The sequence below is a fragment of the Opisthocomus hoazin genome, chromosome 4, assembly GCF_030867145.1.
Source record: "Opisthocomus hoazin isolate bOpiHoa1 chromosome 4, bOpiHoa1.hap1, whole genome shotgun sequence".
In the NCBI taxonomy this organism is placed as follows: Eukaryota; Metazoa; Chordata; class Aves; order Opisthocomiformes; family Opisthocomidae; genus Opisthocomus; species Opisthocomus hoazin.
Window position 1 is genome coordinate 90,076,871 of NC_134417.1, and position 25,571 is coordinate 90,102,441.

Sequence of the window (25,571 nt, forward strand, 5' to 3'; positions counted from 1 at the left end):
CTTTTCTTATTTTAGTACAATTATCTGATTTCCATTGCTCTCTTAGTGTTTTAAAATCTTTTGTGTCAAATTAGTTAGTTGTCATCCAAAACCCAATAGGAAATCACAAAATCTTGTAGTCTGTCTGGCTCTGACTCGTCCCAGTGTCTGTGGGCAGCTGGGCTCGCTGAAGTCCTTTTTGCTCCGTCTACCTTTCAAGCTTGTAATCTGCCTACTTTTATTGATATGCAGTAAAAGTGAACGAGTGAACGTGGATCCTTTCAAGTTGACCAGCATGGCCATGAGCATCAAAAGGCAGTATTTTCTTCTTGTCTTACACAGAATTCTTTGCTTTTTTTTTTTTTTTTTTTTTTCCCCTCCAGAAGCTCCAAATGGCAAAATACTTTCCGGTTATGCCTTTATTTCCATCTGAGGCTCTCAAGCGGCTTTGCGAACAGTGGTGCCATAAGCCAGGCTTTAGTGGTTTGAGGACATACTGCTGGCCTCCTAAATGGAGGAATGGGTGTGTCAAAAACTTTTCAGAACTATACAGCTTTGGAACAACTGGAAATGAAAACCTGTATAAATACAGTGAATGCAGCAGAAAACCTTGGCCATAATTTGCTCTTCCAAGAGACAAGAGAGATTTTTTAATTAATATCTTAACGTAATTCTGAGCTGCTGGCTATTTCAGAGTGCAATTAACACCATTATGCTGCCTCTAAGTACTGCTCATCAAAGGTCATGTGGACAGAGCCACAGTGAGAATGTGATTGAAAGGAACAGAATCCAGACTGCTTGGTCTTTCCTCACGCAGTATCAGCAAGACCATAATTTCTGTCAAAATCTGAAGATGGAAAAATAGACAAAGAATGTTAAAGTAAAGGCCTGGATCTGTGAACTCTCCTGAACTTCATGTTAAATAGGAGTATTCATGGGAGTAGGCTCTGAGTATGATATGAAGTGCTCTGATACACGCCTGCTGTAGATGGCTCACCACGTGTGTGCAACCTCCTGAGCTACTTACCCATTCTATGTCTTCTAAAGCTGCATTATTGCTATGTTTTTCCTACAAGTTGTTTTTCATTGCATAAACAATGCTTAAAATTGAATCAAACTGTTCAATGAACTTAAAAACAAGAAGAAGCTGTATTTAAAAATTCAGAATATACAAAGTGCGGAGATAAAATGTTATACTGAGTAACAACCGTAAGAGGCAGATTTCATTAGATCTTCCATTTGTTAGTTCAGACCTTTCCAGTTAGATTTATAGTTTTGGCTAGTTTACTTCAGCTTTCAGGTTATAAAAATGAGTTGTTGTTTCAGTTACTTTTTTTTTCTTCTTACATTTCTTCCCAGCTAATACTACATAGTGCCACAAGATATGAAGATCTGATTGTATTTCTTCAGCAGAATATTCACCAGGTACTGTGTATAGAGAAGATACTAAACCTGTTACAGTTCAGCCGCCAGTCTTTCTGTGTGTATCTGTGTCATATGATGTCTTCTGAACACTGTTTCAAACACTATATGGACTTGTCTTCAGTTTTAACAAACAGAGCAATAATTTCAGTTTTGGCACAAATGAGAACAATTTTTTCTGCTTTCAGTTCGATTTCATTAGGATTGGGCAAAGAATCTACACAACAAACAAAATAAAACCAGCCCTTTTCTTTTTCAGTTTGAAACTGGTCCCTGTGGATGCATCCTTCTGACTGTGTCTGTCATCTTATCAAGATCTATCAATCTGTGAGTGTCTTTGTATTCCTGTTTCATAAACTGCAATGCTAACAAGCTATGCAAAGCGAGGAAACAACCACGATGTGCTTAACTCTGTGGCCTTTTTCATCCGTCTTGATGTTTACTCTGATAAATATAGGGAAGTTATGCAGATTTACTCTCCCAATCTTGGCTTTTTTGTATCAGATACCATACCTGATATAAATGACTCCATCTAAATGCTAGGCATCGTGTCTAAGGTAGTTGTCTGTGCTCCCTGTCTTGGCAGTTGAAAGCAAGACTTATTTAGAGAGTTGTTACTTTCACATACTTTCGGTATCTGTCTTAGATAGGGATGAATAACTTGCTTGTGATGGCCCATTTTCTCTGTCAATGATAACAGTAAAGAAAGGCTAGTATAAAATGGATTAGGCAGCTAATTTTTAGATGATTATAAGTAAGGTATGACAAATCTGGTCTCAGTTTATTGGTGTCATAAATATGCTGAGTTCTAACTAAGGGTTAGTCATTATAGCCTCTTTCAAAAGCTTATTGAGGCTTGCCCAAGCCCAGTTGCAGTTAATTGTGCTTGTATACAGATTAAACATATTTCTGTGGTACTGTGAATATCAGAGTGAGTCAGAATATAAAAGCTTGCTTCATTTTGTCAAATTCTGCTTTTGTAAAAATCTCCAAGAGTTATCTACAAGTGAAAAGAACTGTTCCCTGACAGCTTGCAATAACAACTGACATGAAGAGAGCAGCTGCACTTGAAAGCAGCACGGGTTTAGACTTATGTAAGCTTTTATTTCTTACATCCCTGCATTGTGTAGAAAATAAATAGCAACTTTGTCCAAATTCATGATACCCATTCAGTTGCTCACTTACTGAGATTCCTACAAGCATTTACAGATTGGGGTTTTTTGTTTTGTTGTCATTTCTTCCTTTCTTTTGCTTACAGCAAAACTACAGGCCATTGGCTTAACTCCCCTTTTGCACTTGAACACAAATGACATGATAGTTTTGAGCATGTGTCATTTATTCTCATTTTTCTGAGCTATTTACAGCACAGAGGTCCAGTTTATTAAAGGCATTTGAGCAAGTAATGATAGATTTGTCATTTGGTAGGATCACTGAAAGCAGTAATGTTCCTAATTGCTATTGACTGCATTGCTTTACTTATTATAATATCATAAAGATTCTTTAATGATATACGTGAGGAGCTTATTTTTCCCATCACATCTCAATTCTTAACAGATGGATTATGACAAAGCCAGTCAATCATCTGTGTTTGTGTTTGGGGGAGATAAGTGTCTAAAGTGAACATGAAGATTGCTTCTGGTGCCTATTTGCATTTTTAGGTATCTAAATATTTTTACAGTTCTGGGCCACAATGTCGGAATTGTTTATAAAATGTAGCCCTATTTCGAGGAAGGTTCATGACTTTCTCACAGAACTTCATTTTAAAGTACCTTTACTCTTCTAGCTTGGTACCATGTAATACATTGCATTAGTACCTATCTTTTGTTTATAAGAAACAGGAATTTTTCTCTGTCACTAGATACAGCAGAATGTGCTTTCAGACCTTTATATAAATTTTTCTTGAAGTGCAAACAAAATGTCGTTTATGTAATTTTCAGTAATAGATTTGAATGGCTACGTACTTCTCCTAGGATATTACAGATATCAAGACAAATAATTCACTGCTCATATCGTCAAGAAATATGTACCCTTTAGTGAGTGTTACAAGCATTGTAAGTAATTATTTACATAACTGGCATAGTTCTGGATGAATAGTTGAACACAAATAAGAGTTGTTTTAGGTAGTGAAATTTTCATCCAGTAATAGATCTCCCAGGGATTTTTTTTTCTCGTTTTTTTAACAGAAAATCAGTAGGTTTTTAAAAAAGAAAAAAAAAAACACTCAAGGGGGGGTTTACTTGTCCTGATTTTTGTGTGCATATTCTATTGAAATAGCTAGGTAGATTATTTAATTTTACTTGAGCAGCTGACATATTTTAGCTTCTGAAATCATGTTGAAGTGCTTCTGTTTGGGTCAGTTCTTTGCCATGTGCCCACAATGCTGACACTCCTGGGTCCCTTGGTAAGTATTAGTACAGGCTTGGGGCGGACCTGCTGGAGATCAGCTCTGTGGAGAGGGCCCTGGGAGTGTTGGTGGACAACAGGTTGACCATGAGCCAGCAGTGTGCCCTGGTTGCCAAGAAGGCCAATGGGATCCTGGGATGCATCAAGAGGAGTGTGGCCAGTAGGTCGAGGGAGGTTCTCCTTCCCCTCTACACTGCCCTAGTGAGGTCCCATCTGGAGTACTCTGTCCAGTTCTGGGCTCCCCACTTCAAGAAAGATGAAGAGCTACTGGAGAGAGTCCAGTGTAGAGCTATGAGGATGAAGAGGGGACTGGAGCATCTCTCCCACGAGGAGAGGCTGAGGGAACTGGGCTTGTTCAGTGTGGAGAAGAGAAGGCTGCGAGGGGACCTAATAAATGTTTATAAGTATCTGAAGGGTGGGTGTCAGGAGGATGGGGCCAAGCTCTTTTCAGTGGTTCCCAGTGACAGGACAAGGGGCAATGGGCACAAACTGAAGCAGAGGAAGTTCCATCTGAATATGAGGAAGAATTTCTTCCCTTTGAGGGTGACGGAGCACTGGAACAGGCTGCCCAGGGAGGCTGTGGAGTCTCCTTCTCTGGAGATATTCAAGACCTGCTTGGACAAGGTACTCTACAGCCTACTGTAGGTGACCCTGCTTCGGCAGGGGGGTTGGAGTAGATGACCCACAGAGGTCTCTTCCAACCCCTACCATTCTGTGATTCTGTGATCCCTTTTATAAATAATTGACATTTCTTGCAAGCAAGTTGAAGACTAGGGATGGAATAGTCTTGAACAGTGTTTATCATAAAACAACATTGTATAAGATGCAGAGGTGCATGCAATGAAACCAAACCAAAGCATTTACATTTCGTTCGACAAAGAGAAGACTGGCATTTTGATTAGTGCATATTGGAATGCTTCTTTCAATCAAAATGATCTTCCTGATGTTTTTTCTTCCATGAATAATTCCAGTGCTTACTGAAGCTTTCACTTCAGGATATAGTTAGAAGAAAATATTAATACCTCATTTTATATTGTGGGGAAGCATTAATGACAAGTTAAAAGGCAGAACACTGAATGTGGACTAAATGATGAGGTTCATTAATTGAAGGATTGGTACCACTGTACCAAGACCTGTGCCATTCAGCCTGTTCAGAACTGATCTGGACAGAGTGCAGATTAATGAGACCACAAAGATTACAGACTTCCGCAGAGCAGTCACATCTGTGGACAGATGCTTCCCATGTCCATACAGATGGAAGATGGCATGCAGTTATGACCATGCCGTGTAACATGGGAATGGTAGCTGCAGTGGTTGGTGCGGTTCGATATGATCAAGACCTGTTAGCACGCTCTTAAATCTGGGACTAAGTTGTAGCAGTTCAGAAGGATCTCGTAGTGCCAACAATGGAGTGATCTCATCTAAGTTTAACCTTCTAAAAATTACACCAAGTCTCAGTCCTCCCAGCTCACTCTGTAATCAGTGAAAAGAGAGAAGGTTGTCTCAGTGACAGTCATCCCATCCAAAAATAAGCGTCAAGAAAGGTGAGGAGAATTGCTGTGGGCAGTGCCTATCTTTTATTCTTTGATTTTGGAGGGAGAACTTCTAGCTAAGACTCCTGCTTCTTAGATGATCGCTATTTTAAAGGCAATGATCTACCTTACTTGTCTTTATTTACTTTCTATGGAAATATTTGCATCAAGGCTTCCTTTCTGCTCAGAAAAAGAGAAAAAGATCATGATTCATTTGACTTATTTTGAATGTCTGCCTTAGAATGAGATAAATCATCTCCTGAAATGCTTACATCTCCTCTGTACAAAAAGAAAATCTAAATGACCTACTCATATAGCGGCTTTACACTGTAAACATCAAGTGGTGAAATTAATTCTGTCTTATAGTAACTGGTCAATTGGGAGATGAAATTCAGTGTTAATAATGCAAAGCATTATACATGATGAAAAAACAGTCTCAACTATGTTTACCTAGTGATAGGCTTTAGATAGGCTGTTGCAAAAAAAGAGAGAAATTCTGGCACCACTCAGAGTAATTTAATTGTCTGAATATATCAGTACAATTTTCTATGATAGACAAAAAAGAAATGATGTGTTGGGACTTCTAGTGATAAGAAATGAGAACGGAATAAAAACATGGTAATATCTTTGTACAAATACACGTTCTTCTCATATCTTTATCTTACATGTAGTCTTGTCTCCCCTGGTCAGTAAAGACACATGAGAACTAGAACACACTGGAAGACAAAACCAAAGATTCCCTTTAGTGTGGACCAACATCTGTGTGAGGACAGATGAAATCTTTCCTCTTTGGCATTGAAGAGGAAAAACTTGGATGTGATAAAAATGTAGACAGCCATGATAAGGTTGAATAAGGAGTGTTTATACGTTATTTCTCAGAGTCCAAAAACTGGGGCTCTCATGGAAATGCTCAGGGTTTGATTTTAAAACAAACCACAGTACTTTTTTTCCACAGCATAAGTAACTGTCAGTACTGGGAGATGAGGAGGCCAAAAATATGAAGAGGTTCAAATAAATTTAGACAAATTACTGGAAAGTAAAGGCTTCCGTGCCTTTAAACCCACCTGTCTAGATGTAATCTCCATGTGCCCCGGTTTTGTGTTCTGCCTTGCTGTTTGCTACTGCTGCTGCTGACTGGATGCTGGGATAAGCTGACTTTTGGTCTGGCTCCATAATTTTTATGTTGTTAGGGATTTTTCATGCAAACGGAAATTCCAGATTTCAGCTAGGTCTATCAGGCACTTGTTCTAAGTCACTGACAATTGAAGTATTTTTTTTAATGGGAACACATGCCAGGAAATGCAGGGCTTTGCACTGCTTTGTAGATTTTGGTAATGAGTTTATCATACTCCACGCACTAATGATCATCACTGGTAGAACTGATAACAAATGGCCAAAGAGGAGTGAGAATTCCTGAGGAAGTTGCTGAGAACGTGTTGTTGCTTCTGGTACAGGAAGGAATGCTAGTCACTAACAATTGTAATCTCTTTTTTTTTTTTACAACCAGTGAAAAATTAAAAAATAGTGGGCGTATTGCACTAGCTCAGGGGACTAATCTTCCTGAATGTGCAAAATGCATACTAAATCTTCGTGTTGTTAAGAGCTGAAAGATATTTTCCATGGACCTGGGAGAGGCTGAGCTTAAAGGTGGGCTGCAAGCCCCTCTGTGGACCTCACTGTTGCATCCGAGAATGGCACATCGCACGTAGGAAAGTTATGGATACTCAGGAGTGGTTTGAACTGACCCAGTAATGGCAGCTTCAGTAAACCCCACAGTCTTACTGAAGTTACAGAAGATACTGGAACTGAGCACCAGCTTTCTCTGCTAGATGCTGTCTCATCACCTCTAACACTTGGCACCTTCCTCACTGTGCCTACTCATGCAAAACCATTGCTGTGTTGGGATGTGGCTGATTCTGATCGGTTCATTGAAAAGCCTTCTTTAATTTCTTGTTACCAGCCGGTCACACTGTCTGTTTTCATGGCCATATATTTCTTCATCAGTGCAATAACTTTGTTGCATGAAACCATCATTACTCGAAACTATTATAGTGAAGAACATATTGAATGAGAAAATTCCTTGGGTCAAATTCCCTTGTGGAAAAGCAGTGTATTGCCATTTTCAAGCTACTTGGAGAAAATAAATAAATAAAGCCTCATCTGAAACACAGACTCATTGTGTTACTCATAAATTTGCTGACCAATAGAATCAAAACACCAGTGTTTGCAACCTCTTTTGTCGACTTAGGGTTACTTTATCACTTACTGATAGCAGATTACAAATGTATGTCTGCAGTCAGCATTGGTCATTTGGGTGTCTTGAATTTTTTCTCTGAAGTGTTTGTGTGAGAATAAAGAAGACAATAGCTTTATCTGTGGGGAAAAAAAAAAAGGAGAGTGATTTTGCAAGTCAAGAGGAGGCTGTGTACTTCATTAAGTTTGGCCGCTTATAAACCTAGGAAAATACACGTCAACACCTTTTTCCTTATTGTGATCCCACAACTCTAATCCTTCTGTAGTCGTTACTGCTCCAGAAATGTGTACAGCCCTGTTTCCAAATTATTTGGGCTGTTTCCGTTTCTGAGCTTGGGAGTTGTTGTTGTTTGGGTTTAGGTTTTGTTTGGGTTTTTTTTCTTTTTTTTCTCCCCCCCCTCTCCCCCCCCGCGATGACTTTTTATTAAGTGGAATAAATCACATTTTTGTTCCTTATCAGTCTAGGACTTCTCACACCAAAGACGTCTGCCCTTAGTTATTAGTAATTTATCTAGTTCTCTGAAATCTTCTATCAATTAGCAGTTTTTTACTAAGGGGAATCATATGATTACAACTATGTCGTTTTGTGCCTTTGAGCACTTATTCTTCATTCCTGTGGTACCATTTTACTGCACTAGGCATCTAAATGTCCTTCATCTTTTGTTCTAATCCATCCTTGAAACAAACACAAGTAAGTATCAAATTATGTTAATAGCTGTCCAGTATAGCTGTTGCATCTCAAAAAATATCCTTTCTGCAACAGATGAAGCTGAGCTGCACTCAGCATATTATAGGGGAGAGATTTGACTTGTTTGAACTCCATGTGAGAGGAAAGTCTGATCAGGGAGGCTAAAGGACCAGTGGCTACAATCCCTCTCTGTCTATGCAGAGCATCTAGCTTCAGCATTTACAGAACTAGTATACCTTCCTGAATTAATAACTTGCTCATCTAAGGAATCTGACTTTTAAGTGCTCTGAGAATGTTGGACTATGCATTCTTATTATTATGCCTCATACTATGCTCAAATATATCTGTTTGTCAACTTCATTTTACTTTTGTAATTATTTGTCTGGTGGCAAGCCATATTCCAAGAATCTTCCCGCTTTGGTCCATTGGAAAATTATTTTTATCAATTAAAAAACAGAAAAAAATGTAGTAGTTCTGTCTTTACTCATCTCCACAGGACAACATTTCACTGTGAGACATACTGTTATATACGTACATTATGTATTTATAGTACAGTGATACCTGTGGGCGGTAATAAAGATCAGAAGCTCTGCTTGCCAAAGAGTCAGAAAGGGTAAAGCCACATGCGGATTCACCTCAGCGTGCCACCTACTGATCCCCAGTAGCTCTGACCATGTGTGCACTAACTTATAGGTCAAACAGTTATGTTCATCCTTGTTTCACAGAGGAGATAACTGTCTCAGATTTGCTGCAGGATAAGAGCACGTATACATGCAATTACTATTGATCACACTCTGCCTGGCCTCAAGATCAGCTGTTTGCCCATCACAGAATCACAGAATGGTAGGGGTTGGAAGAGACCTCTGTGGGTCATCTAGACCAACACCCCTGCTGAAGCAGGGTCACCTACAGCAGGCTGCACAGGACCTTGTCCAGCCGGGTCTTGAATATCTCCAGAGAAGGAGAATCCACAGCCTCCCTGGGCAGCCTGTTCCAGCGCTTCGTCACCCTCAGAGGCAAGAAATTCTTCCTCATGTTCAGATGGAACTTCCTGTGCTTCAGTTTGTGCCCATTGCCCCTTGTCCTGTCGCTGGGCACCACTGAAAAGAGTCTGGCCCCATCCTCCTGACACCCACCCTTCAGATATTTATAAGCATTTATTAGTCCCCTTGCAGCCTTCTCTGCTTCAGGCTGAACAAGCCCAGCTCCCTCAGCCTCTCCTCGTAGGAGAGATGTTCCAGTCCCCTCATCATCCTCATAGCCCTCCACTGGACTCTCTCCAGTAGCTCTTCATCCTTCTTGAACTGGGGAGCCCAGAACTGGACAGAGTACTCCAGATGGGGCCTCACTAGGGCAGTGTAGAGGGGAAGGAGAACCTCCCTCGACCTACTGGCCACACTCCTCTTGATGCATTCCAGGATCCCATTAGCTTTCTTGGCAGCCAGGGCTCACTGCTGGCTCATGGTCAGCCTGTCATCCACCAGCACACCCAGGTCCCTCTCCACAGAGCTGATCTCCAGCAGGTCCGCCCCAAGCCTGTACTGGTGCATGGGGTGTTCCTCCCCAGGTGCAGGACCCTGCAACTGCCCTTGTTGAATTTCACCAGGTTCCTCTCCGCCCAACTCTCCAGCCTGTCCAGGTCTTGCTGAATGGCAGCACAGCCTTCCGGTGTATCCACCACTCCTCTCAGTTTGGTGTCATCAGCAAACTTGCTGAGGGTACATTCTAACACTTCATCCAGGTCGTTGATGAAGAAGTTAAACAAGACTGGGCCGAGTACTGACCCCTGGGGGACACCACTAGTTACCGGCTTCCAACTAGACTCAGTGCCGCTGACACTCTCTGAGTTCTGCCATTCAGCCAGTTCTCAATCCACCTCATAGCCATACAATTCCTCATAGCCACACAATTCCTGCTCTACAGAGTTTTCATAGAACAGGAGGGACATGGGACAAATGGGAAGCAGAAGCCTGTGGGAATTTATCTATCGAAGATCTTCCAGATATGTATAATTTGTTTGGCATGCACCACAGGCTTGTGAGCACATTGTTTTCCTGTGGCCAGAATGAGGTGCCACAAATCAGGGAAGAAACTGTAAACTGACTACTGAACTTTGGCATATCTAGCCATGATATTACCTGACTTTCAGACATGATTTGCTGGTCTGTTTTTATCTGGATTATTTCATGTTGCTGCAAGGACAGAGTAAGCACTCTTAATTAACCATGCACTTTGTTATGATAAATAGTCCGTAATCTCAGATAACAGTATTAAAATTATAAAATATTAGTGCAATTTAATCATATTGAAAGCCAAGCTCTGGGAAGACTACCTTTATAAGATAAGTTTTATTGAGATGTGTGGCAGAAGATGATCATCATTGTAGTAATCTGTATCAAGCCATTTTTTTTGTATCCTTTTCTATATCCTTTCTGTATCCTGTTCTGTATCATTTACTGGGAAATAACCTCGATCTGACATGTTACTTGACTTTTAAACTCTTCCAGTCACGTAGGACATCATTGAGAAAAAAAGCGATGATCTGTTGGCGCACGAATTGCAGGTGGAACAATGGGTGCTCCACCCTCAGTCCACTTTCCTTAACTGACACCTTTTCCTGTCCCAGAGCCAATCTCTAAATTAGAGTTCCCCTAAAATGCACCTACTCTCCTCTTGCTATTTGGCTGGTGAAGAAAGGCTTTCTGTGAAATGACCGTTTGGCTTGTCCAATGATGAAAGCAATTACAACTTCACATAAAAGATCCAATCAAAGGGGTATATTCAGTTCTTGAGGGAAATGTATTTTTCTATGAGCCAGTTTTCTGGAAAAACTTTTTCGGAGGTAGTTCCACCCCCACTTGAGAACGCCTGAAAGACCAACAGCAAGGGGAAATTACGTGTGTGAGTAGTTTTCACTCGGTGTTTACAGTTATGTAATATAAAAGCATGTCATCACGTATTTTACAGCTTAATCTTTTGGTGTTTGAAAAAGATAGGGAAGCAGCTATTTTTAAGGGGAAACAGCTGTCAATTATGTTACAGTGCTAAAAAACAAGCAGCTTGACCTAACTGAAAAATCCATATTTAAGAGTCTCAGACCTCTGCAAGACCCATTTGTGATTTTACATGGAGGAAGCATGAGGTTAGCTTTACCAAGAACAGTGGGAGGAGAGCAAATAGGAGAGTTTGTGTGGGATCCAATACTTGGTAGGGAAGAACTGAGTCCTTGTTTGTTTGGGTAAGTGAACTTCTGTGCCTCCTGCTTGATAGGTTGCATGCAATTTATAATCTTCAGGATCTTCCTTGTCTGTGAGGCTCTGTAGTGTGAGCTAGACAGAGGCCCTTCTAGCTGGAGTGTTCACTGGGCAAGAATTGCTTGCTACATTAATAAATATATTAACAAATGTAGAACCTTAGTGAAGCACAGATTGCAGCTTCAGCTGCAAAGAGGCAATAAAGAAAGGAGTTTGCTTGAAAGAAGTTAATGTTTTTCCTTCAAAGAAAGACAAGAAGACAGCGATAATAAATGAGACAGCCTTAGCAATATTTGAAGGAGAATGTGAGACCAAGATTTGAAGCTATGAAAAATATTTTTTCAAAAGTGGGTATGCAGTGGAATATATTGGTGTATGAAATGTCACCTAATAACACTTCAGAAAGACAGGACCCATGGACGAAAGAATGAAACTGGAAATGATAGTAGAATGGGATTTTGAAGACAAGATACAGGAAAGGAGAGTAGGGTCTGATGCAACACAAATGTGTAGGGATCTGTCAAATAAGACCTGAAGCTAAGGAAGCTATATAGCCTGCTAGATAAGGAATGTGGCCCAGGTGGAAACTTGACCACAAAGGCAGAGAAGAGGAAGAGTTGAATTAGGTTTGAAAAAGTATGGTGAAGAACAAGGAGCAAAGGTTAGTGGTAAAGGAAACTAAAAAAATGAAACCCAACTCAGCAAAAAAAAGAGAAGAATCAGGACGATAAAGAGGTGGTTGTACTGATTCTGTTTGACATCTTGCTAGGTAAGGGACTGGTATATTGGAAAATAATGCAAAAAAAAAAGGTAAAAACCTAGGATTTACACAAATAATGGAGAGATACATGTGACTCTTGTCTCCCTGTTAAGAAAATTCAGGAAATCTGTCACCAGCATGGGCCCACAGAGCAGAGGTGGACTATATGCTGGGTAATAGCAAATTTAGTGTGGATATGCAAGAGAAAGATTTCTTATGGCAACAGGGGAAAAAAAATCCAGTTTGTTCCCCTGACACATCCAGTTCCTTCTAGAACAGATCAGGATAAACTGTAAAGCTGAGGAAAATGCCTGAAGTGAAGGAAGCTTATTAGGTCATTCTCTGGAGATTTTTCTGATGGCTAAAGAAAAAGTGCAAGAGAATGAAAAAGGTGTGGTGAGCAACAAATAACTCTAGCACTAGTGGTCTGAGTCTTGGTGTTGGAAAAGAACGGAAATAACGTGATTCAGACAAGGTCAGACCCAGATGTTGAGTCACGGAAATTAGGCAGGCAATTTCCTAATCATGTCAATGAAAAGATATCAGGAAAAGATGTGAAATTTCTGTGTAGAGTGGATGTGGCTGGTATTAGCAATAATGTAAAGAATGCTCCATATCTAAATTAATATTCTGTCTCAGATTTCAGTAAGCAGAACAACATGGTGCAAAGTCAGGATGGGTAGTTGGAATCTATGTGTAGAAATTGCATTAATTCTGTGGAAAGTAGAACTGAGTCTGAAAAGGTGATGGCTACACAACATGAAGGAAAAATTAAACTAGGTAGCTTTATGCCTGTATCTCATTCCTAAACTTATGCAAGACTTTCTGGGCTCTCCCTTGCTTTATCAGACTTTATGAATGGACTTGATCCTAAAAACTTAGATACTTTGTCATACTATACTACTTGCCCTGCTAAAACAGACAGTAACCTTGCATCTCTGATGGAGTAAGTCTGGAGAAGTGGATGCTCATCATCTCCAAATACTGAAATAGCTAGCAGCTAAAATCACACATACACAATGACAGTGATGCTGAATACTTTTTCACAATAGAGGTCACCATGTAACTGTGTAATAGCAAAGAATGCTTGCATTTAAGAAACATGGAAAAACAGACCAAGAAACTTAGCCTTTATTTCAGCAGGTTGAAAAGCTGTAGGCAAAATTCTGAAAAAAGAGTAACTAGCTACAGAGATAAATGGAAAATGGCAGGAAAAGCAGTCTGATTTTACAGCAGATATGTTATACAGGGCTGAACTAATATTGCACTTTGATGAAAGAGCTGCTTTTTTAAAGTGGGAAGTGAAATAGGTGAATTCTGTCTGAACTTCATTAAAGCATGCAATTGTGGTACCAAATGGAGAAATGTTAGTTAAACTGAAAAAGAAAAATAGAATAAAATTAGTTAACAGAGAGGTAACGAGGTTTTTTTATCTGGAATCATGCCATATGAGAATTCATTTGCTAATGTGAAAATAAGAGATCTTTTAAGAATTGTAAAGGTGATAAATGAAAGGGACTCAGAAAAGAGTCATCAGCGTGGGGAAAGTTACTGACAGAGTTCCTCAATGACCAGTCTGGGATAAAACTTAGTTTTCATTCCCTACAGTAATGTTGGAAAAAGGGAGTGGTGTGCTAATGAAATATGCCGATGACTCAAAAGTTGAAAAGAATTGTCAATAAAGAGAACAAATCATGTTCTACAGAAAGAGCTGGCTCAGCTTCATGATGAGGGTAATAAAAAAGGAATTTAGTTTAACTACAGAAACTACAAGGTCATGCAAACAGAGACTACTCACTACTGTACTGTGGGGGTTTATTTGCTGTAAATGGCAAGATGAGGAGTTGAGAAGAGCGGTGGAGCACAGAGTGACTTTTAGCCTGCATTATAAAATAGCATCGGATCTACTCTTAGGGCGTATCAGCAGAAATAGTTTTGGGAGGTGAAGAAGTATTAATACATGGTGTAAGGCACGAATGTGTCCTGATTGAAATACCATGTCACATTGCGTTCACTGATTACAGCTGAGAGAGGTATAGTGAAAGAGAAGACCAGGGGAATGAGAAATCTGTCTTATAAAAGAATAAAAGTTTTTGACTTTTCTAGCCTAAAAAACAAATTTTGAGATAAGACAGAACTATTTTCTAAAAAATGGGAAGATAGCAGTTGTAAGTAAACAAAAAGGACCAAGAAGAGTTATTTAATTTGAAGAACAATATTAGTACAAAATGAAAGTGCATCAGTAAACAGCCTGTGACTCGATCAGGCTAGTCAAAGTGTGACTAGCTTTCAAATTGCTAAGCTACCACTGAGAAATGTCTGGAAAGCCAAGAAAGCAACTAAGAAATGTGGTTTTCTGTGAAAGAGAGTAACTGGGATGGCTGGATTTTACCTGCCAGATGCAGACAACATCATCTTCCTTCTTCCTTCTCTCTGCAACTCTGCTTTATCCTGGTACGGGATATGGCTGTAGTCCCCACCATGGCTAATACAAACAGAGTGCTGTTCTGAGATGTATCTGAGATATGTGGATTTAATTGCTCCTCAGTTCCGTAAGACTGTCTGTATAGGATCAAAGGGAAGGTCCATCTAGCCTGTTAGCCTGTATTTGATAGTGGAAAGCTGTGGCTGCTGAAGGAAACTGCCTAAGAAATGGGGTGAAGATAGAGTAATTGTTCTGCTGGTATATTCTCCATGTTTCCGACAGTCAGTAATTCAGAGACTTCCTAAGCTGGCACTTGTATCCGGACCATTATGTTTATTAGCCCTTGATGAACCTGTCGTCCATGAATTTTTCTAAAACCTTTTTGAACCCTTCAATTCTTTTGGCCTTTGCAACATCCTGTGGCAATGAGTTCCCCAGTGTAGTTATGTACTTTGCCAAGCCACTCTCCATGATATTTGAAAGGTCATGGCAGTCAGGCAAAGTCCCTAGTGACTGGAGGAAGGGAAACATTGTGCCCATTTTTAAAAAGGTTAGAAAGGACGACTCTGGGAACTACCGACCTGTCAGCCTCACTTCTGTGCCTGGAAGGATCATGGAACAGATCCTCCTGGAAGCTATGCTAAGGCACATGGAGGACAGGCAGGTGATTTCAGACAGCCAGCATGGCTTCACAAACGGCAAGTCCTGCCTGACCAACCTAGTGGCTTTCTATGATGGCATGACCAGATCAGTGGACAAGGGAAGAGCTATGGATGTGACCTAGCTGGACTTCTGTAAAGCCTTCGACACAGTCCCTCACAGCATTCTTCTCTCGAAATTGGAGAAACATGGATTTGATGGGTGGACTATTCGGTGGCTAAGGAATTGGTTGGAAGGTCGCAGCCAGAGGGTGGTGGTCAATGGCTCAATGTCCAGATGGATGACAGTGACAAGTGGTGTCCCTTAGGGGTCCATTCTGGGACGGAAGATGGGGAAAATCTTTTTAGCAAGGCCTGTTGCGATAGGACAAGGGGTAATGGCTTTAAACTAAGGGAGGATAGATTTAGACTGGATATAAGGAAGAAATTTTTTACCATGAGGGTGGTGAAACACTGGGATGGGTTGCCCAGAGAGGTAGTGGAGGCCCTGACCCTGGAAGTGTTCAAGGCCAGGTTGGACGGGGCTCTGAGCAACCTGGTCTAGTTGAAGATGTCCCTGCTTACTGCAGGGAGGTTGGACTAGATGACCTCTAAAGGTTCCTCCCAACTCAAAGCATTCTATGATTCTGTGATTCTACTTTGTGAAAGACTTTTTCCTTTTGTTTGTTTTAACTGTTTGCCCAGTAAGTCTAGAGTGTTGCCTAGTTCGTGATACGAAAAGTAGTGAGTAAATGTTCCTTAATCATCTCCTTACCACTGAGGAGTTTTTGAACTTCTGTTACAGTCCATCAGTTGTGTCCTTTTGTAGTGAAATGGTTCTCGTCTATGGAGTCTCTTCTCGTAGGAATGCTGTTCCGTATCCTGACAGTGGTTTCTTCTGACCATCTGAACTTCTTCCGATTCTACTATACCTAAATGCTAAAATTCTGTTACTGTTGAGCTAAAATGTATAACAAAATGACTATCTGAAAGCAAGTGTTCCAGCATTGCTTTTAATTGGCTTGTCCAACTGAGTCTATTTTCAAGGCTGGCTACAGGGTGTTGTCATTTCTATAGCAACCTTATTTCTCAGTTTATAATATTAAAAAAAATACACTCGGCCTGCCTGCAGTGCCAGCATATTTGTATGATTTATCGGTCCAGGCCCTGGTACATAGCAATTAGATGGCTATGCCTGAGTCAAGGCAGGCTCCCTTTCCTTTGTGTTTGTCAGGTGGAGAAAAGGCATTTTCCAGTAGAGTTTCTTCCTCTGCAAATTCTCTAAGCGAGGTCATAGAAATTACCTTCAGGACGTATCAGTTTCTGTCTATGTACAAAAAAGTAAAGAAGCCCAGAGTGACTGGCTGGTGTTTATGCGTCCATCTTTAGATATAAAAAAAGTAGTGATATGAAACCCAACCCAAAGTGACTGATGAGCTTTTTCATCTTCCCAGTCTTGTTTTTTCCCTTTCCCTCAGGAAATCAAAGCATTTCAAAAATGAGCTCATTTGGTTTTAGGGACATAAAGTGTATTTATTAAAAAGATTTGAAAGATGTGGAATAAGAAGTGCAATTCTACTACAAAATAGAGCAGTAACAAAACCACTGTCATATTTTTGCCAAATTTCAGCTGTTGTACTGTAATGCTATGTACTATTCAGCTGTTTGCTAAACCTAAGGTCAGCACGATTAAACAGATCTGAGTTTAGTATCTTTGCTTAATGTGTTGCGTGCAGGAAGACATATTGCATGCAATAAGAAAGATAATTTATTTTAAAAAGTGAAACAGTGCATTGAATGTGCCCATAGATTAATCACTTTTCATGTCAGATCTATCCTTCTGAAATATAAATACTTCCTGTAGTATGTTAGCACCCTGTAGCAGCAGAGCTGATGGATTGAATGAGCATGATTACCTCAGTACTTGGACATTTTAAGCACTTTGTGAAATTAGCAGGTATGTGAAAAAAGTGATAAACAGAGAATGAAGCCACTTCCTTGCTTTCACTCATTTGGATCCCAAACAGGAATATTTTTTCCTTTTTTTTTTTTTTTTTTCCAGAGAGGGTCTTCCCTTCTTTTTTAAACGTTCATTTGAAACCTTTACAGTGTGCCAGTATAAAAAAAAAATATTACGGAACATTTACACAATAAGCCAGTCACCCATCCTGTCATTTTCCACATCCCCATTGTAATTATTTGAAATCCTTATGCTTGAAGACGAGTTCTTCTCCCTCCCAACCCAATTCTATTTTCGGAGTAGACTTGTAATTGTGTGTTTGTTAATATAGCTGTCTGTTGCCATGAACAAAGTGAGGTCACCAATTTTCTATTACAGCTTTGCCACAGAGTTAAAGACTGTAAAACAGCTAGCTCTTACTTGAATGCACCATTTTTTTGTTTTATATTGTTTTAGTTTGTTCTGCTATCAATCCAAATGGTATCTAGGGTAAATAACTGACATGAACTAATGCATATTTTGATAGTCTGGAGTTATTCCTGGTGTTATAGTTTGCATGTGACTTCTGTATTTAATATTCTATGCTCACATGTTCTCCATTTAAGACTTGGCAAGAATTTTCCTGGAAGTAAATTGAGAATTAATGTGTATGAAGCATTCTTAAAATGCCTTATTTATTTAACTCAATGTTATTTGCTTAGAAAAAGTTAATCTGATTACAGATTATGTTATATTACTGCTCAAAATATGTATATTTTGAATTTTTATTTATGCACTTTTAAAACTTTTGTGGAGTCCATACAGATCACTGTAATTTATTTTATCAATGCACCGTCAATGCTAAGGTTTAAAAGGCTGTTACAGTTTCTTCTGTCTCTGGTATTTTTGTCTATTTGTCTTAAACTCTTAGAATATTTGTTTTATAATTTGTATATCCCAGAATGGACGAATGAATTGAAAACATAAGGCAGATTGCTAATAAGAACTGTCATGGCATGAGAAAGAACTTCTTCCCTCTGAGGGTGACGGAGCACTGGCACAGGCTGCCCAGGGAGGTGGTGGAGTCTCCTTCTCTGGAGATATTCAAGACCCGCCTGGACAAGGTCCTGTGCAGCCTGCTGTAGATGACACTGCTTCGGCAGACGAGTTGGACTGGGTGACCCACAGAAGTCCCTTCCAACCCCTACCATTCTGTGATTCTGTGATTCTGTGATATGGCTAGCTTGAAGTCAGCAAGTGAAGTCAGCAAGTAAAGTCAGTATGGCTGTGACAATTCAGAGCAGCCAAAGGTTTGGCTCAGAACACCTGTACATCTTCAGTACTTTACATCCTTACTAAACACATTATTTATAACTTGAAACTAACAGTTTCAACAAGGCTGAAGATGATTAACACAGACTCACCAACAGGAGCATGGAGAGAAAAAATATTTATAATATGGAATGATATTTTTTGGAAAGGCATTCCTGCTCTAAAACCAGCACAGCAGAAAACATTAAAAAGTATGTATAATTCGCACCAGATGTATGTTGTTGATATCTGTCATGACGAGATTTCTCTGGTTGCTATAAATTAGATATTTGCTCTGAAACCACCTTACACATCTTTCAGTTTTGCCACATAATGATGTTCATTTATGAGATAATAATGTGAGAAAAAAATGTTTGATTGCATGCTGAACGAAAAAACAATTAAGCTTCAGGATATAGGTATCATCCTTATTACCCTCTTACGGAATGAAAAAAAAAAAGAAAAAAAATTGAAATGTTTTTTAAAAGAACGGCAGAAACTTAATAAACTACATGGAGAGGAGTTTTGCTGTGTTATTTAGGTTCTGTGAGTGTATATAAGTGCTTCCACGTTTTGTCAAGATATGAGAAAAGCTGGAGTAAGCAATTGCAGCACTACTGAATAGAGAATGCAACAATTCAAGGGTCCCAGGGCAAAAACTGAGATACAGCAAAGGCTGAAACTATGACTTCACACACATTAAGAAGTGTGTTAATCTGAGTGTATTCGCCGCTGTCCCTCTCTCGTCTCTGCAGGCTGCTTCTGCCTTAGCAAAGCCACAGCTTCACTCGCCCCGTAGAGAATTCAAACTCTCTCCTCCCTGGTTTCAGTACAGAAGTAAGCCACATTCCTTTACCCACAGTATAACTAAAAATAAAAATTGGGCTGGTAGATCTTACAGACTGATCTGAAATTTAGCAGATCTCCTTGTCGACGTTTTGATTATGTATCATCAGCTCAGGAAATGATCCCTGCTGAAGATTGCGCTTCAGCATATTGAAACACATGCTTAATTTTAAGTATTTGTCCAGGAGATTTAAAAAATCAGGATCTTGCTCTCTGATTGAACAGGTTTTCTTCACAGATTTTAAAGTATTATTAGGTGAGGCAAACAGCACCATTCTGCGCCAGCAGTTCACATACTCCTAGCTCACTCTTCAGTTAGGAGTATGTACTACCATGACACTGGAAAATACTGATAATACTGAGTGCAAGGAAGAAATATTTACCATGAATACTGTTCTCTTTGGTACTGTCTTTTTACTGACCTGTGATTCTGTCAAAGCAACATGCAGAGCATTGATCTGTAAATTAAGAAGGAGGGATTCTGCAGAGTCAAGCCTTTAACTCATTGTCTGATGATGACTGGGATACTTAAAAATCTCCTGGCTTAAAATTAACGAGGTTTTGTGTTTTAAAGTGATTTATAAATTATAAATGGAAAATTCCATGCAGAGACAAAGTAGTATTAGTGGTAATGATTTATTCGTTACGTCTGTTTTGATATCTGATAGCCAAGACACCAGAATGAACAAATGCTGCAGGGTTGCTTGTCATCAATGAATGTCTTCACAACCTGGCAGAAAACAAAACACATTGTTACCTTTATCTGGTATTTTTACAATGCATGAAGTATGCTTGCACTTAAAAGCTGACACCTTTAATTATAGCACAATAAATACACCTGCACAGAAGCTGGTAAGTCTTTGGCAGGTATGAATAATAATCTTAAAACCCTTTAGAATAGGTGTAAATCTCGTAGATATATGCCTGATGCTTTGTTTCCTCATTAGCAGAGATGATTTGAAAGGCAGATGTCCTTCTTCTTGAAAATCTGAGATACACCTCTGAACTCCCATATTGTTTGTACCTACAGATGAAATTAGAACTTCCTCCTATTGTCTTTGTCGTACGTCCCATCGTCCCTAACTGACGCATATTGTATAGTCTGCTCATTTCAAACAAGGCTATGGCGTTTTCAAGATGAAACTGTTTCTAAAACTAAAAAATGGCTGAAATCCAAAGATTATTATCGCCTCATCCATTCCTTGCAATGTTGCACAAGAGAATTTTCCGTATCGCAGGCACACTTTCCATGGCCTTTTCTTTGATTACTCACTAGCAAGAGATATTATTGTGGCACTTATGGTTGACACTAACTTGTAAATTATCTTTGAAATAAATTTTTAAGAAAGGGAATTGTGATTCAGTGGCTATGGCTTGATTTGAATGATTTTAAGTATCGTTAGGGCTGGAAATCTTATAAATTATATATTACATTCTGATTTTGGTGTTCAAAGGAATCCCATGAGAAAAATGTTGTGTAAAGTTTGGGATGAAGACAGCAAATGTCCCAGCTTTTTATTTAAGAATTCAATTTTTTTAGAGAGGTTGTATAGCAATGTTGAAGGGAAATTTCTAGCTAGCTCAACTCTAACCACATCAATTTAGCTCTTACTTTAACAGAAACAAAATCTTTTTTTTTTTTTAATAATTACACTAATTGCCAGGACACATGAATATTTGGGTGCACAGAAGATTTTACAAGTCGAATGAGAGTGGGAAGGCCAGATGTAGGTAGAATAATGAAGTTTTAATTGATGATCCTCAGGCATTCTCTCTACCTTTTTAACAATACCAAAATAAGGATGTAGCGAAAACAGTTTATTGAGATCGACGTATTTTATATTGAATGGAAATAGCTTCTTTATGAACCATAGAATTAATCTGTGGAGTTTATTGCCATAGCTGTTCCATAATATAGTACACTGTTTTTTCTCAAAACTAGATTAGATGTTGATTTATGTATGAAATAATGTTTGTAATTACATTATATCCGCAAGAGAAAAATTATCACGGTTACAAAATACACAGTTACTTTGTTTTTTACTTTGTTTTTTAGGTCATCAACCAATCACTAATTCAATAATACCAGCAGTTATGGGAGAGGGAACTTAGTTTGGGGAGATACTACTCCATAATTATCAATAATGCAATTTCATAATTTTGTGGACTTTTCTCTTTGATAAAATAGAAGACCACACAGCGGTATTATAAATGTGTTCACCCAGAGTCTTTTTTTTTTCTTTCTTTCTTCTTTTCTTGGACAATCTAGTGTATATATTACATTGTCTGCGGTTAGTGAGTGTATTCCAAGTGTTGATGATAGCAGTAACAAATACACGTGAGAATATCGTATCTGAGGACTAGAATAGGTTGTCCCGGTAGGCTGTGGAGTCTACCTCCTTAGAGATATTCAAAAACCATCTAGACATGATCGTGGACAACTGGCTCTAGGTGGCCCTGCTTGAGCAGAGGAGTTGGACAAGGTGACCTCCAGAGGTCCTTTCCAACGTCAACCATCTTGTGAGACTGTATTTCTGTAAGACAAGTAGTTCTAATTTCTAAAGTTCTAACTGGTGGCGACAATGGCTTCTTTTTTCCTTTACAGCTGTTTTGTTTAGACTAGCTCTAACAAACTTTTGCATTGATACAGGTTTAGTTGGTGTATACACTTGTTTTGCCATGCAGAAAATCGTATTGAAAGGATTCCAAAAGGTACAGCTATATTTATGGTTGGGAAACAGTTTGGGTTTTTTTTCCCCCAGGATTTAGAGACGTAAAGTCTAGTGAAAGGGAGCAATTGTATTTAAATTTAGTTGTATTCTCCACTTCTAATTTAATTGCATTCTCCACTCCTTTTCAGGGTGCGCAATGATTTTGATGTGCTTACAAACCGATTAATTGGCAGCCATGGCTATTGTACTCAGGTGAGTTGAGCGTGCAGTCTAGGGGATGTCATATGCCCTGCATGCAGAGCCGTGAATTGACCTCTGGGAAGAGATGGCATTTCTTATTTTAAGTTCCTTATTTTTTTCCTTTCTCCCCATAATGTCAGGCACCTTCATCTTTTATTCTTTTTTTCCATGTGTTTTGACATATTGTTGTCTTTGATTTTAGAGCCTCTGCCTCTTGGCCTGGTCTTCTTGTCCGTGTGTGTCATCTGCATGTATGTGTATATGTGCTCATACTCCTCTCATCTGCCCCTTTTGAGCTCCTTAGCTGGTTTTAGTGCTGAGATACTGCTGAGACTGCAGACTCTGTTCCTCCCCGCCATTTCAGAAAGGTGACTGAGGTTGCATGTCTGATTGTACAGCTCCTCTGTAAATGCTCACTGCCCAGCTAACTGAGCTGATGCTGACTGAAGCTAACTGGTGCTTCAAGCTGGAAACACTGACTTATTGTAGGTGTGTCAAAAAGACATGTGGTGCTTGAAAATAAGCAGTCTGAATTGCTGTCTGACTCTTAGGACCACAACTTTGTGTAGTCTAAATTCCAGATCATGTCCTGTACCAGATGTCTCCCACTGGGCTCTAGGCCTGCAGATGCATCCACCCATTTGGAAACGTTTTGCCTTGGACACCTGGGTGGAATGTAGATCCCAGAATTCTGAAACATGGATTCCCCCAAAGCTGGGACATGGGCAGCTGTGTTTTCTGAATATGGTCCACAGCTATTAAAAGTACTGCTATTGTGCCTGCAAAAGGCAAGCTTCATGTTCTTCTCTTGCACGGCTGTTAGAAGACTTTTATACTGTAGTTACGCAGTGATTCCTCAAGAAGGTGGTGGAAGATCACTGGTGGATTACAAGTCCTACAAACATCAGTAAGAGCCCATAAACTTTGGGGAGTCCTTCAGGAGAAACACGGGGCTATAAATGTGTGCAGTATTTTTTAAGTCATACATCAAGTCCAGACTGGCAGTGTTAGTCATGTCTTTGGGCATGGTCATTTGGACTATTTTTTCTGGAAACTTTATTATTATTATTTCCCCTTATGTGTCTTGACATATACTATTTATTAACAATTTGCTGGTTCATTGCTGTAGCACAGTCTCCTGCTAGATATTGTTACGTGCTGTTACATCCTAGCTGACTCTCATGGGGTTTTATGCTAAGCAAAATATCTAGTGTCTTTGTCCCTTGAGCTTCACGCACACTCACATGCGCGTATGTACACACACACCCCCTCTCACATGTCTTTAGCCTCTGACACACCCATACTTCTAGTTCAATTGGAGTGGAAATAGTGAACAATCTGCTATAGTAAGTATATCAGTGTTATGGAGCAGATGTGAAGCCATATGGGTGAACGTCTTACTGAATGAGACTTAAGTTCATCCAGAAATAATCATTGAGAAAAAAATATCTTGTAACCAATCTTGTCCAACACACAAAATACATCACTGCGCACATGCAGAAATATCAGATAATACTGTACAGGCTTTTAATTTATATCATTCCTGCTATAGCTTTTATGGTAGAAAAAAAGGGACACCTAAATGTTCTAATCGAAAAAAACCCCAACACTAAAATGAGAAAGATGAGAGCTTGATGTAAGAGTAAATTGATTATCAGCGTTTTGCCTCTTGAAAGATGAACATTGAAAACTCTGCTAATATTTCCTTATTTTACTTTGGGAGTAGACTTTCCCCAAAAAATCTGGAAAAAATTTTATAAGCAATCCTAATCCTAAACCTAAAAGGGTCTGGTACAAGTGTAACTTTATCAATCCTGAATCAGTCTTGTACTGAGGTCTGGTAGAGACAGACTGTTTAACTGCTGTTTTTATGATTGTTTTTTCAAACATGTCACATACAGGAGCTGGTGAACTTGCTTTTGACTGGCAAAGCTGTGTCCAATGTTTTCAACAATGTGATAGAGCTGGACTCGGGAAATGGCAATATCACAATTTTGAAAGGTATCACAAGCCGCAGTGACATTGGTTTGCTGTCTCTCTTCGAACACTATGATGTTTGTCAGGTATGCTTTCCGTTTATCTGATTTTAATTAAAAAGGAAATAATTACATTTAAAATTGGCTTGGAGTGAGTATGGCAGCTGAGAAATTATGGGCTTGATTCAGTTGCTCACTCTGAGACATCTGGTGCTGGTTTAGACGTCCCAAGGCAGAGCGTGGTCTCCCTTCTGGATGCAGATTCTGTGTCACAGCTGCCGCCCCTTGGTGAGTGACTTGGGTAGTCTACAGCATCTCAGATCTTACATGCTTCTGTTGTTTGCTCACTGATCTCCTGAAGTGGGAGTCAGCTTACAGACTAACACGCTTCTGTTTAAGTGGGTCTTGTATAGATCTGTATATGTCAGCTAGGACCTGCTCAGTGTGGTCTGTGGTGCTGAAAGCTGTTCAGCTGACTAAACATAATTCTGTACTCCAGGCTGAGCTGAACAAGTTCCCCTGACTGCATGCACTAGATCTCCACTGATTAGAGTGGAGTTGAGACACCCAGCTCACATGTGGACGCCTGTATCTTCGTCATGTGTATATAAGCAACTGAATCTGGAGCTGAAACTCACTCTAAGTATTCAGTTTTCCACGAGATCCAATGTGATGGGGAGCCAGATTGACTGAATCCTCTACTCCATGCTGTAATGCTGGTCATATTGTATTAGCAGTAAAGAAAACGATAGACAATTAAAATAGCTGTCGATATAGTGGGAATGTTCCCTTTAACATGTCTTTGAAATTAATATTTTAATTCTAGTCATCAGGAAAATTAAAAGATAGATTAAAAATTTCAAAGAGGTGACAACCATTAATTTACCTGTGGAAAAACTTGTAGAAGGATTTCACTGGTTCTCCATCAACAGACATTGCAATCAAGATGGATATCTTTCCGAAAGACATGTTCTATCTTAAACAGACAATCTTGTGTTGGGTGCAAGGATGTTATCTGAAATTCTTTTGCTTGTGTTAGATGCTAGATTAGATAATTGTAATGCTTTCATCTGGATTTGAAGTCAGTACCTCTAAGAAAAATTTGAAAGTGATTAGCGAAGAATTTGTTTTTACCGATCTAATATAAATGTGTGACTGAAAACAAAGCCTGATTTTAACTGTTTCCCATATAGCTGAAGTTAGTTACATTTTCAAATTAGAATTTTTGTTAAC

The 25,571-nt window shown here is 39.4% G+C and overlaps 1 protein-coding gene across 2 annotated transcripts in view; it reads left to right on the forward strand.

Moving 5' to 3' along the window:
* Positions 1-25,571, forward strand: part of MINDY4 (MINDY lysine 48 deubiquitinase 4) — an 83,202-nt gene that overhangs the window by 34,494 nt on the left and 23,137 nt on the right. The window contains exons 12-15 of one of the 2 annotated variants that reach the window (XM_009931007.2): positions 1,339-1,404; positions 1,661-1,728; positions 22,311-22,374; positions 24,264-24,425. In XM_009931007.2, coding sequence (XP_009929309.2) covers positions 1,339-1,404; positions 1,661-1,728; positions 22,311-22,374; positions 24,264-24,425 — 360 coding nt within the window. Of the gene's footprint in view, positions 1-1,338; positions 1,405-1,660; positions 1,729-6,843; positions 7,111-22,310; positions 22,375-24,263; positions 24,426-25,571 lie in introns of those variants that run through there. The other variant, XM_075419853.1, reaches the window with a different exon arrangement.